Source organism: Gallus gallus, chromosome 3, assembly GCF_016699485.2.
Source record: "Gallus gallus isolate bGalGal1 chromosome 3, bGalGal1.mat.broiler.GRCg7b, whole genome shotgun sequence".
Lineage (NCBI taxonomy): Eukaryota > Metazoa > Chordata > Aves > Galliformes > Phasianidae > Gallus > Gallus gallus.
Window position 1 is genome coordinate 38,197,552 of NC_052534.1, and position 13,580 is coordinate 38,211,131.

General features: G+C 44.5%; 1 protein-coding gene across 3 annotated transcripts in view; it reads right to left on the reverse strand.

Annotated features, from left to right (window-relative positions):
• Positions 1–13,580, reverse strand: part of SLC35F3 (solute carrier family 35 member F3) — a 147,528-nt gene that overhangs the window by 41,167 nt on the left and 92,781 nt on the right. The window contains exon 1 of one of the 3 annotated variants that reach the window (XM_015284407.4): positions 9,721–9,900. The exons of the other annotated variants lie outside the window; for them this stretch is intronic. Coding sequence (XP_015139893.1) covers positions 9,721–9,796 — 76 coding nt within the window. The 5' untranslated portion in view covers positions 9,797–9,900. Of the gene's footprint in view, positions 1–9,720; positions 9,901–13,580 lie in introns of those variants that run through there. 3 annotated transcript variants of the gene reach the window in all.

Here is a 13,580-nt window from a genome sequence, read left to right on the forward strand (position 1 = left end):
GGGAACGGCATGGAGCTGTGTCAGGGGGGGGGCAGTGGGGGTCGGGGACAGGGTCTGCACCAGAGGGGGGTGGGCACGGAACGGGCTGCCCAGGGCAGTGGGCACGGCCCCGAGTGCTGGAGTTTGGGCAATGCTTTCAGACACAGGGTTTGAATTTTGGGTGGTGCTGTGTGGAGCTGGGAGTTGGGTTCAATGATCCTCGTGGGTCCCGTCCAGCTCAGGATATTCTATGATTCTGTTTGAAGTAATCACTGGAACAAACCTAAACAAACCACTTTTTCCTTCTCTGGGCACATGATCTCCCCACTTAATGCTTTCCCAAGGAACAAGGGCATATTCTAGTTCAAGCAGAACAACTTTGCTGATAGCTGGCTCCCCTGGCCCTGGCAGGGGTGCTCAGCAGGGCACTTTCTGCAGCAGATGGGCTCCATCTTCCTCCTAGCTGGGGAGCTGCCACAGGGTGCTTAATGCACTGAGCCATGGAAGAGGAGCACACACTCCCCTGCCACTTTTTGAAAGACAAAGTTCATCCATTTAGCTGCCAACTCAACTGTGAAACAGAGCAGTAAGTATTAGAATGAGCAATAGCAGGGAACGAGCATCCTGGCATAATGTAAAGCCTTGCTCAGCCATGCTCATCAGGCCTCTGCTCGGTGGTACCCACCAGCCAGGCTAGATCACTCAACCCGGAGCCTTCCTGGTGTCTGTGGGTGGGAGTTGACAGGGACACTGACGAAGGAGATTAAGTTTATCTTTCTATGTTTTTAAAAGGCTTCTGACAAAAATTCCAAACAACAAATCCCAAAAATCCCATAAATCCCATACAACTCCAAAGGGTTGTACAGAAAATAAGCAGCAGCCAGGGAAAGTGCTGGAATGGACCAAAGGCTCGGTTCAAGGTAGGAAACCAGGAAGGAGTGAAAAAAGCAATGGAGGGAAGTGACTGAAGCTCTGCAGACGTCAGCTGTGGGACCTGCACTCTTCAACGTAATTATAGGTAGCAAGGGGGCAGGTGATGAGCTAACAGTTTCCTAATGAAATGAAGTTATCCAGGACTGTAGGATAATTGATGAAATGACTGAGTAATAAAATGGGGGATGCAGAAGCAAGCATACTACTACAGAGGTGCAGGGTGGAGTACAAGAACCATGCGCTACATACACAGCAGATGGGCTCTGGCCCATCTACCACAAGGAATCCTGAGCTCTTCCCAGGCTGTTCCACAGAAAAGGCAGCTTACTGTTCAGGAGCAGACAAAAACAGCAAATTAACTGCTAACAATTATTAGGAACAAAGCAGAAAACAGAGCAAAAAGTTATTTCCTACATCCACGGAAATTTCAGCTGTCAGTGCACCCACAGAGCAAGAGATGCATCTCAGGCTAGAAATACACCTTCCTAATCAATTCCACCAACATGGAAACAGCACCAGATGGACCTCTGGTCAGGCCCCATATGGTGGCTGTTTGTGTGCTTGTTGAGGAAATTGCTCTTGGCTTCCTAAGGGGAAGGCTGGCAGATAAGGCTATAAGGCTTAGTGCTTAGGTTTGTCTATGTACTTTATCCCAACCTCCTTACTGTGATAGATCCCGAAGGTCTAAGAGATTGGTATTACATAAAAAAAAAAAAAAAGAATACTAATTAATGCATTATAATAGAAAAATGACAAAGCCTCAGAAATCTTTGTAAATGCAGTTTTTAAATGAGAATATTCGGTCAAAATGGCATTGCATGTGCGGATTTTTAGATAATTAAGAAACTGTAGAAGTTTAATGTAGTATCTATATACTTTTACAGTAACAGATAAAAAATAATATTACTTAGTTTGATCATGGAATGGCATGACTATATTGTGAATAGATCAATACAGGAGGAAATTAAAAGAAAATCAGAGTAGAGGTTATTTTAAAGAGAAGAGCCAGGGTATTAAACTCTTAGGTCAGAAGGTTTGAATTTGCTTGAGGTTACAGCATAAATTCCAAGATGGATGTAATGCTGAACTCTGCATGAGCACCGATTCAAAGCAAGACAATTACAAACTGAGTTGAGACTCTCTTTTGCTATTGGAATTTATTATATATATTAATTAATTATACAAAAAGACATCTTAGGATAATGTATGTAGGACATTTAAATTTATCTAATCATCTCACCTCAATTTCAGCAGGGCAAGAAATTGGTCTGTTGGCTTGCATGCAGTCAAGCCTCTTAACTGTGGAATTACATTTCCCATATTACTGGACCATATGTATAACTTATCTTGTGCCAGACAGGCACAACTTTATTCTAAACGGTGCTACTAAAATCTTCAAGTACTACTCACATTTATAGTATTTCCTATCGCTAATTATAATCATATATTAATTCTTGGTTTATTCCATGTCAAATATTATACCTGAGATTACTAAGAGTTGTAATTATATAGCAGATCTGCAGGTATTTGTTGAAAATATGCTAAATTTTGCAGCTTAGCATATATATTCCTTTCTTCCTCCGTCAAATACTCAGGCAAGACTTTCTGCAAAATCTATATTCTAATTCCTACTAGTGATACAGAGAGAGCTGATAAATTATCAACTTTATACTGCAGCAATTTGTACTGTAATCCATTTAATTTATCCTCAGAGGCAACTGCTTAGAAATTCTATTAAAATTGTGGCATTCAAATGAGCCTCGTTAAAACATGATATTCCACTTTGAATGTTATAGGGTGGGGAGTTCCCCTAAATATCATCCTTTTTATTAATAAGCAGAATGCATGACTGAAGTCCAGAGTGAAAATGGACAATAGTGGGTGCTTATTATAGTACAGTGTATTGCTATAACATAGCACCTTTGAACGGACATAAAGAATAATCCTGATTATGAGATACATATTCATGACATTATGGAAAAATACATTTTATCATTATTCTGCATTTCCTTCCTGAATCAAAACTGAAATTGGGAGTTCTGCTATTTATTTTGAAATCAACATCTTTGTGGAAGCAGAACTTCCATTAGAGCAAAAATAAATCATGACCAAAATGGGATTCTGTGCAAATATGAGCTGGAGGGTATGCAAATTTCACCCTAACCAAAGGTTTAAGTGATGGTTTAAGTGCCTGTTCTGGTGAAAAAAACAAGACTGTGCTCTCCACAGGAAACCCTTCTATTAACTAGTCAGCAGTTTGAGTGTCACGTCTTTCCTGAGCAGTGGTTTCATTCCAAGGGAATCCAGCTACTGATATGAATACTACATTTGTATTAGTACATATATACAGTTATTATATTAAGAGGTAGGTGAATTCATACTGACTGGCGTGAATTCAGGCTATGCTGGCTGCAGTTTATAAAAAAATGGGATAATGTTATTTCTCCCTTACATAGCTTTCCAAAATTCTGAGCTGCATGGTGTTCAGGTATACACAGTTTTATATACAAGACTTTGTCACAGTCCATTGGTCCCTTACATATTGAATTTTAAGTCCAGATAATTGTTCACTTAGGAGATAAAGGGTTAATCTGCTCTTGGACTTAAAATATGATGCTTCTTTAGTCCCAACTTAAGAGCAAGATACCTGGAGCATCTCTTCTCCGTCAACTAATAATCAGATATGAGAGTGGACTTGACACGGATCTGAGTGTGCTCACAACAGTTAAGGCACCATACATATATCCGTGGAATTCCACACATAATTTGCTGCTCACTGATCTACCAGAAGAAAGAAGAGGATGCCTCCTCACTTCTCACCAGCAAGCTCAGCCAAGCTGGGTCTTCTTTCATAACAAAGCAAAACTTGACTAGACTCGTGTCAGCATGAAGAAACTTAGTACAACTGAGCAAAAACAATACTACATGCAAGGATCTCTTCCTGATAGATACCCCTTCTTCTTTTCAATAAGAGAAGCTTTTGCAACCTTCTGTTGTTTCAATCAGCTACATAAGACATACTTTTAAGACATAAATACAATGCTACCCTTGCTGAAAGATGAACCAGGGAATCTGAGGTGATTGTAGAGGAGCCGTATCCTGATCGTATTTCCTCACTTCAGTACTCTCCATGACTGAATTACAAGGCTTGTGGGACTCACAGGTTTTCCATCTGAGGAGTTTGTTATTTAGCTGGAAATAGTGATACTGAGCAAAAACTATTACTGTTACTTGAAGAAGAGTCAACATAGAACTTTTGTATAACCAAACAGTGCTAGATTCTGTGAAGAAATTTATGCCTCAGGAAGGATTCTCAAAATTTCAAGACTAGGTTCCTCTGCATTATGACAAATTAGAGCAGATTTAAGTTCCTGGAACAAGGCTGTTAACAACAGAGGTGGTGCCTGGCTTCTCCAGTACACAGTGCCAACACAATTGGTGGGCATCTCTGCCTGAAAGCAAGCCATCTCTGCACTGCTAAGAACACCTTGTTTCCTGTTGCCTTTGATCTAATGCTGCAATGACTGCCAGCAAAACTCAGTGATGATTAAAAAGTAAATCTACTCTCTTATTGGCCAAATTCCTCCCTCTGCAGGATGTTGTCCAGGTCTGCAGTGGCATCTCACAGTTTATAATTAACGAAGATTAACTGGGCTTTAGATTAAAGGTTGATGGTACTCCAGCCAAGTTGAGAGAACCACTTTAGTAGGTAAGTGAATGTGCTGTGCTCAGTATAATGGGCTAAGATAGCTACAATAAAAATGACACTACATTTGTGCCCTGTAACTGGGAAATGGCTGGGAAATGTCTGTTGAGTGATCACAGAAGTTTATGTTGAACTTCTAGTCTTTTCTGAACTCCAGCTCTCATACTGATGTGTTTCTGTGCTACATACCCTTCTGTCTGCAGTTATCTCCCATTATGACAAGAGGGGCAACATTTTCTTCTATAAAAATTAACAGAATTGGAGGCAACACATGATGCACGCTGGTAACAACTATATAGTTATTTTTAACTAGTTCTTTTTCCACCTTCTTATGGAAGAACTCTCTAATCAAACAGACAGATAAATAATCTGCTTATTTTTTGAGACCAAATGCCTAGATTGATTCAAGATGACTAGAAAATGCACCTTGCTCCATTTGGAGATACGTGGGTGAAATGCAATGGTCTGTGAAAATCTGAGGTTATCCAATGGTTGCTATTCTTACATTCTGTCACTGTAAATGAAAATATTGTTTGTCCATACTGTATATAGATTGGTTCATTTCAGCCACTAAAGTAAGGCAGCTTGGATAAATCTTTAATAATTTACTTTCTGCTTCATGATGCATTAAAGCTCCTGCTCTAGCATTCGTTCAGTAACATCAGCATTTTACATTCTTTTTTATTTTTGTATCATTTGGGGAGGAGACACACAATGCAGAAGTAATGAGTCACCTCTAAACCTATAGCTCATGATTTTGCACAGGCAAGATGGTATAGAAAACGACGAGTGGGACATGATCAAAGATGAGCTGGCAGGAATCCCCAGTGAGTAAGCCTAGCACAGCTCAGAGAAGCTCATTTTGAGACTGTTTAAAGACTAGGAAAGCACTGCGCCATGTGGGAAGGGTGCCAGGTGTTATGAAACAAGAAACTCCTCACTCCTTTGGAACAAGATCTTGGATACCTGCTCAAATGCGCTGTTGTATTAACTGAACATACTGCAATATATAGGAAAAATGGGCAAAAGGTTACATGGGGTGAAACTAGAGTGCTATTACTGCCTATACACACTTACCACACGGTACGTGGATGTGAAAGGGGGTGCCCCTTTTCCATCAGAGGAGTAAGTTACATTGACTTTACTTTGGGCTTTACCCAGAGCACATGCTGACAGGTACAACGGAGAAGCAGACACGCTAAAAATTACAACCCCATTAATTCCCATACCTATATGCAAAGCCTCCCTCTGTTGTCACCATTAACGTCATTCCATACACTTCAACTCCAGCCAGGAGAGAGTGAAAGCTGCTTCTACAACTGTGGAGCAAACACAGGGTGGGTTTGACGGTCTCTGCTCTTATCACAAATGTTCACGTCAAAGAATCAGCTAGTCTCTGTCTTCAATGCAGGAAGATAAGCTGAACAAAAGCAGGCATTTTGCAAATTAATTACTCCATGGAGGAGCCAGCACACATTCCTTTCAAAGACCACTTCCGTGGGGAAGCACGGGCAAACCTGCAGCCATGGCTGAACCACTGAATCACCAGCTTGTTTTGCTTTCCCACTTCTCTCTTCTAGAATTATGCAAGCACTGTATGCTTCTACGAAGTTTATTTCTCATATTAAAAAAAGAGAGATCACTGGGCACAATTCTTGCTCAACAAATGCTTACTTCCAGGTGAAATTTTAGTGAGGTCCATCTTAGTGGTCAAAGTAAGAACAAGCACTGTCTGATTGCCAAAACTTATAGATGATACCAACAGAACGCTGCTAATAGCAGCACAGTATTTATGCAGAGATATATTTATGCAGCATTATAATTTCCTTTCTCAAAAAAAGGAAGTTCAATTAGGAACATGCAGAAAATCATTAAGTTCTGTAAATGAAGTCCTCTGGCACCCTGACCACGTGTGCCTTCACGGGAGTGCCCTCCTGAGGCCCGAACACAAATTTGGGGTTGGAGTCTATCTTCTCCTGCCTGTTCTGAGACAAGATGCAATGCTTGTTTTTACATAAGTTGCTTCATTCTGCAGTTTCTTGGCTGCTCCATCTGCAAAATGAGGATAATTAGAATCATGTAGCTGAAGGAAGCATACTGGCACTCTTGGAGGTTTTTGCTGTGGTTGGGATCTTCAGCTTGCACTTGCTAAAGAAACTAAAAAGATTTATTACCAAAGTGATTACACTGCTGATACATTTGTGATGAATTCCCTGCAGGCAGGAAATATATTAGAGGCCAAATTTATTTCCCATTTGTACTCATAACAAATTCCCTGTAACTCCAGCGATGCAAACAAAGTTACTCCAAATGAGCATGTGGCAGAATCTGGCTCCACAGCAACTCAGTTTAGACATATGTGTGTAATAACAGAGAGGTATCATTTGCATTACAAGCAACTTCAAGTGCCGCCAGTTCCTTTTCCTGACACTGCAGAGGAAATGTGCTACATGGGGAGGCTGCAATACCTTTCCATTGGGGCCAGAGAATAAGGAGCTGTCCATGGGGACTAATTAAGAGGAGGATGGCTTTTCTCAGCTGAGGTGATTGATTGTCCTGGACCTTCTCGTGATGGCATCACCTCTCTGGAAAACCCCAAGATGCAGAGCAGGGATGGAAATTTTTGCCTTCCCATGGAAGGGAAGACAATCCGCCAGGTACATGGAACCTTTATGTACAAAGATTATGAAAGCAGCCAGTTGGATAGGAACTAGTGATAAAAACAATCAGCAGCAAGACAGACGAGCACAGAACAGGCACTGAGCCTACACTTCTCAAAATATGAAGTGTGTGCAATGGTGCCAGGCACAGAAAACACACGGTATGGTTACTGCCTGCCTGAGTGATGCGTGGAGATACAGTTGTCTTTGAAAGTGCTAGTACAGCAGGCTCAGTGCATACTGATGATTCAATCTCTGAAATAATTTGAAATGGCAGTCACGTTCCCGGAGGCGCACAAAGTCCTTATCTTCCTTTTCAAGTAAAGAAGCTACTGCACCACCAGGAGAATACAGGGGGAATGCCGGAAGGCCTTACAGCAATGCATAGCAATGAAAGGCTCCTCTTTGCTAACTGTCCTCCAGATAAACATATTCCCTGGTTTCTGCCAAGGGTCTGTGAAAGGCTTTGGTGGTAGATGATAAGGAAGAAAATGAGCATAACTATGAAGCAGAAGTTGTCTTGCAGCATCGGCTACACCTTTGCAAAGGATGTCAGCTACAAAAGAAAGCTGGCAACTCAAACCTTTGTCTGACACACAGGCTAAACGAAGAAAGCTGTCCATTGTACGTCCACTGTCTCGCTTTAGTTTATGACTGCATCCTGGCTTTTTCATATGGCTCTAAGCACCAGGTGGCAAAATTAGTCAGTATTAATCTGAAAAGAAATGCTGTCAATTGATTTGGGAAGAGAACCTCTCAAACAGTTCCAGCCAGTTTCATTAAAAGGCAACAGACAGCAAAGGAAACCCTTACCTGCTTCTATACAACCTCTGGTCTCTCTGATAAGCCATCAAAACAATTTAGATTTTGTCTTCAGCGATGACAGAAAGAAGAATCTAAACTAAGGAAGGAAAAGCCCAACTAGGTCAACAAAGTCCCTGGTGGGTGGAGATATGGTATCAGAGAGCTGGTGCGCACAGCAGACATGGACATGCTTGAAGAGATTCAATTCTGCAGCACTGGGAAAGGTTGCTCTGCTTCTGTGTCTATATAAGGTAGGTAGTAAACTGCATTTGAACTGGTAAAAAAGCAGTGTGACCCACATTTCAAAGCTAGAGCCTAGTGGGTTATTATTATTTATGATTCATAAAGCTTGTGCAGTGCACCAAAAGGAAGGAAGCCATGCTTTCAGCTCAGAGGACCCTCCAGTGCAAATCTTGGGAGCAAAACTGCTGGGCACCAGAGCTAACTGCAAGAGCTCTTAAAAATTACAATTACAGTGTAATGAAAATCTGACTTCTCCTTTCAGTCAGAAAATGTAGATCCGTTCCCCTACCTTTATACCAGGAGATGTTTATGCTGAGAGAATGCAACAGCTGCATTCTCCATGAACCAAAATCACAGCCCTCAGGTACTCCTAATTTTTCAGTTTTCTTGCAGATTTTAGTTCCTTCCCCCCATCATCTTGGGCATTTTTGCATTTTCTTACTTTCTTCTCCACAGACGAATCACTACAAATGTTCTTTTTCTTTTCTCTTTAGTTTTTCAAGATCACTTTTTTTCCTTCCTCACGATCTTTCCATGGAATCTCATATTCACATTTTACCCCATGATGTTCTTTCATTTTCTGTTTGGATTCCTTCTTCCCCTCCTATGCCACCTCTTGCTTGCCCCCATCTGCTTCTTCTCCCTCCATTCCTTTCAGCCAACCGTTTTCTCTCACTGACCTCATTCTCCCAGCCAGCTCCCACATCTCCCCATGGGTCCCCCAAACCTGTTTGCTCTCCCTTCAGGAACCGAGCCCCACATCCACCCCTCAGGTGAACTCCTCCTTACCCACACCTCCAAGTTCCTCCCTGGTCTATCTTACCTCTCTGCCCTCACTCACATCCCTTGCCTTGCTCTGGACATAGCCTACAGCTTTCTACACCGAACCACAGTTCCTCAAGCCAGGCCTCCCACTCGGCATGCCCAGAGCTTTGGGGCACTCTGGGCAGCCCTTCTGAGAACGCACAGCCCCTTTAAAGGTCTCGGAAGCCTCCGGAGGTCCCACGGTCCCCGAGAGGCTGACAAGCCCTCCTGGCCTCGCAATGGCCATCCTGGCCATAGAGCCCCAGCTGCTCCCCAGTGCGTGCCGGTGGGGCCACCAGAGGCGAACACAGCCGCGTAGACGAGGTTCTCGAAGGGGGTGCTGCCCGAGGCTGCGTCCCCATCCCTCCCGTGGAGTCAGCGCTCTCCAGCAGCACTGCGCCCTCCCTCCTTCCCTGCCGTCGGTTCCCACCGGCAGGTGCTGCTCTGAGGCTCGGGACTCGCTCCCGGCGCCCTGGGCTCCGACGGCACGCGGGGGAGGAAAGAGCCGGGGCCGCGTTCGAGCAGATCGGGCATCGCCCGTCCCCCCCCGCGGCGCGAACCCCGCGCCCCGACCCCGTCCGGCGGCTTTACCTTCCACTTTGGTGAGGGTGAGCACGGGGCTGTTGCAGGCGCTGAGGGGGGCCACCCTGGCCGAGTGCTTCTTCATGGCGAGCCCGTCGCCGGCGGCAGCTCCCCGCCGCCCCGCGCCTACATCCTGGCGCCGCCGGAGCCCTCCTGGGCGGCGCTCCCGGCACGGCCCCGCGGCTGCCCGCCGGCTCCCGGCCCGCCGCCCTCTGCCGCAGCACCGGGCGGCGGCGGCAGCGGGGGCTGGGGCTCGCCCGCCCGCCCGCTGCCGCTCGGGGCTGCCGCAAACCACACGTCACGGCGCGGCGCGCTCCCCCCAGCGCTCCCGGGGCCGCCCCCGGGTCGAGGGGGGGGTGGGAGCGAGGGGCGCGGCGGAGCCCCGGGCGCACTGCGGCTGTGGACGGCGGTCCCGCAGCGGCCCGGCCCCGCGCCGCCCCGGGAGTGCCGCGGGAGCGAGCGGCCGGCTTCGGGGCTCCGCTCAGCCTGCCTCCGGAGACACCTCCAAACCGCTTTTATTTGCCCGTATTTCATCCCTCCCGCATCTTCCTTCAAAAGCAAGTCCAGTCCCTATCCTGTGCCGATTTCCACCATTCTTTTCACTGCTGTTTCTGTCGGATGAGCGAGCTCGGAATTAATCGCAGCATTCGAGATGAGAGCGCACCGCTGACTTATCAATAACATTCCCACACTGACAGCGGCAGCACGCTCTGCAGCCCTCTTAGCACAGCTTACTAACTTCTGGAGGCATTAAAAATGCTTCAGTACCTACACACAAATTAAATAAAACAGGAGATTTCACAACTGGATGGCGCTCAGGTGTAGCAGGTTGGTATGTGATGTTGTTTGTTTCTTCAGCAGAAACGCTTTTAAGACCCTCTCAGCCATGATACACTACCAATCTGTGGTAGATTTCCCCTTCTGAAAGCGTAGCTGGTATTAATTAGCTAGGACTTAATGCAAGTGGATCCAGGAGAGTACAGAATCTAATGAATGAATATGAAACATATAAAACAACCATACAGCTCTAAGCCAAGAGTCGGATTTTGCAAGATGCTCAGCACTGCTGGCTCCTAGGGAGTTCTGCTATGGGTATGAAAACACTCAGCACATCTGCCAGTTTCAAATATGGGATGTATCAGCGGACCAAGATGCCAATACTCAACAGTTCTCGAGACTTGGCCAAATTCAAATGTGTGTACTTTGCAAACAAGACCGGGCAGCCATCAATGCTCCCCAAACATTCCAGAGTATTTGTTAATTATACAAATATTTGCTCCAGAAAAGCAGCCCTGGCGGGCTGGTTCGCAAAGTGTGGGAAAGCACCACCGTCCTCCTGCAGGCTTAGTTCTATTTAGGATCTATAGCTTTCTTGGGGGATGCCATCCAGGTTGTTGGCCTACAAAGGTCTCATCTATTGACCTGCAGGCAGACAGAGCCAAGGGGTCGCATTATACTTCCTATGCTTCCATCAACATCAGCCTTTGGGATTAACTTTACCAGAACATCAGTAGTTTCCTTCCACTGGGTTCCTTTGGAAAGTTGGCTGGTGTGCTCAGTATAAAGAACACAAAAGCCCAGCTCAGTCAAATGAAAAGCTGGCTCTCAGGGTCATTTCCAGGCTGTCCTGGTAGGATTATCTGATCCATGGAGTTTGCTGTGATGTTACAGTTTAGAGCCATATAGGAAACTGAGTGTTCATCTTGTTTCACTGGGCTGTTTTGTCTAGGAGCCCAAATGGTTTCTGATCTTTGAAGGAACTTACATAAAGAGAGGCAAATCTCACCTTGCATGGTTCTGGGCATAAAATATCCCTCAGCCACAGAGTTGAGGCGACTCCCTCATGCTCAGCTAACCAAGTGACACCAGGGAGGAGCAGATCCCAGGTAAACTGGGCTCACTTTTACCCCAAGCTTAGCTACCACCTCATCTGAACCTGGGCAAAGCAGGCAGGAAAGCGTTGCATCAGTATTTCACAGCCAAATTTCAGGTAAGTGGCTGTGCAAGGCAGAGAAATATCAGACTTCTCCACTGCCTGTAACGTATCATCAATAGGACATATACAGAAATTAAAAGGTAATTTATTTGAAATTCTTTGTTGCTGGGCACTTAGACTCTTTCCCTTCTGCAAGGTTCATGCTTTCATTTTTCACTGGTAAGACATAATAAGTACATAATTTTACTTGGAGAATGGCACTGTTCACATAATAATTCACCTATTTTTTTGTCATGATTTGTATTTTTTTTTTTTTTGATAGCACATTACTCTCAGTTGTACACACGTTTACTATTTGCAGGGCTGTTAACAAGTTTCAAGCTTGCAATGCTCTACTTATGGCTAGAACTCCAAATGCCATAGACTTTATGGCAACAACTGTCTCCCGTGGCAGCCTGGAGCTCCACTGGTTTAGGTCATGCTGGTGGTCAGGTACACTGTTGGTAGACATTGTGGGGCAGCCAAGAAGTACCTTAACCTCTCATACTGCTGTTGTTGTCCTCATCCTCCTCTCCCAACAACTTGCATAACCACAGCACTCAGGATTCTTCTCCTCAGTGTTTAGCTTCATCTTCCCAGAGAAGCTTCCAACAGCACCATGAACAACAAGTATCCAGCTAGCACTCGTTTTAGATTGGGAATTGGACCCTTAACTGCTTTGCTGGCTTTTGGACATCATTTGCCCAATGTGTGTCAGGTGTAGCTGGTTAGGGCTCATGTGGTCTGATAGGGCTGTGCTTGACCCTGATCTCACAGCATTTTACCTCCACCTGTCTCTGATTACTCTTGTTGCCTTTGCAGGTGTAAATGCAACCAGAGATCCATGCTAGGCCCCCCTTTTTCTCTGCATGTAAAAACATCAGCCTCATACCACAGTAACAAAAAGATGTGTTTATTTAACAAAGAATAGTGTTCCTGAGGACTGTATTCCAAGGGCTCTAAAAGTGAGAGCTGTGCTTGGCAGCATGCTTGCTACTTTCTGTAACTCAGACCACAGTGCAACCTCTCCACCTCCCTATGCCTTAACACATTTGTTGCTAGATTGCATTTAATTTAATTTTTAGTAGGTATCTTACAGTATAAGCAATGCAAAGCTGATATACTTGGTAATGTTTCAAGTTGAGATTGTGGCTTTTTTTTTTCCCTACAGCATCCCTCTAGTGATCAAGAGGCAACAGAGGAGAAGCTGGTGAACGTTTGGGTGGCAGACAGCTTACAGATTTGGAGAGGAAACTCTCAGACCTTGAAAACTAGAGAAAGCAGACCTTTGCTTTCTCTTTGCTCTTTGCTTTGCTCTTTGCTGTGCTTCTGATACGGAGCAAGGACACTTCATGTGAATAAAGCAAGGTCAGAAGAAAAATCTGGGATGGGCCACTTGGAATTCACTCAGGCAGGCTTCTGTGTGAAGAAGGCTTATGGAGCTGCTCTTGTTGCTGTCAGTTACCCTTAAGTTTAGATTAAGAATGATGTTCAGTTATTTTCTTTGACAGATGCTAACGATGCAAATGAAAACGAAGATGCTAACAAGTTATCGTGCTGCCTTTAAGTTCGTGGATTATAACTTCTTTTTGACATAGAAAAGTACGTTTGAGACAAAAATGGATTCTCTTAGTTATGCCTGTTGTAATCTTTGACGTTAATCCTATTAGCAAATTTGATTAACCAACATGAAAAAGGTGTACAGTTGGTATTTTTCCAGTTCAGACATTTTCCTATTTAGTGTACTCATTAAGAGGACATTTATTAACTTAAGTGCTTGCCTTACCATAGAGGGCAGTCATTGTTGTGCTTAGCAACCCTAAAGGAAATGGAGTGAGGACTTGTGCTTGTGTAGCCAATCTCATAACAGGCTCCAGCTCATGCCAAAAGGAAT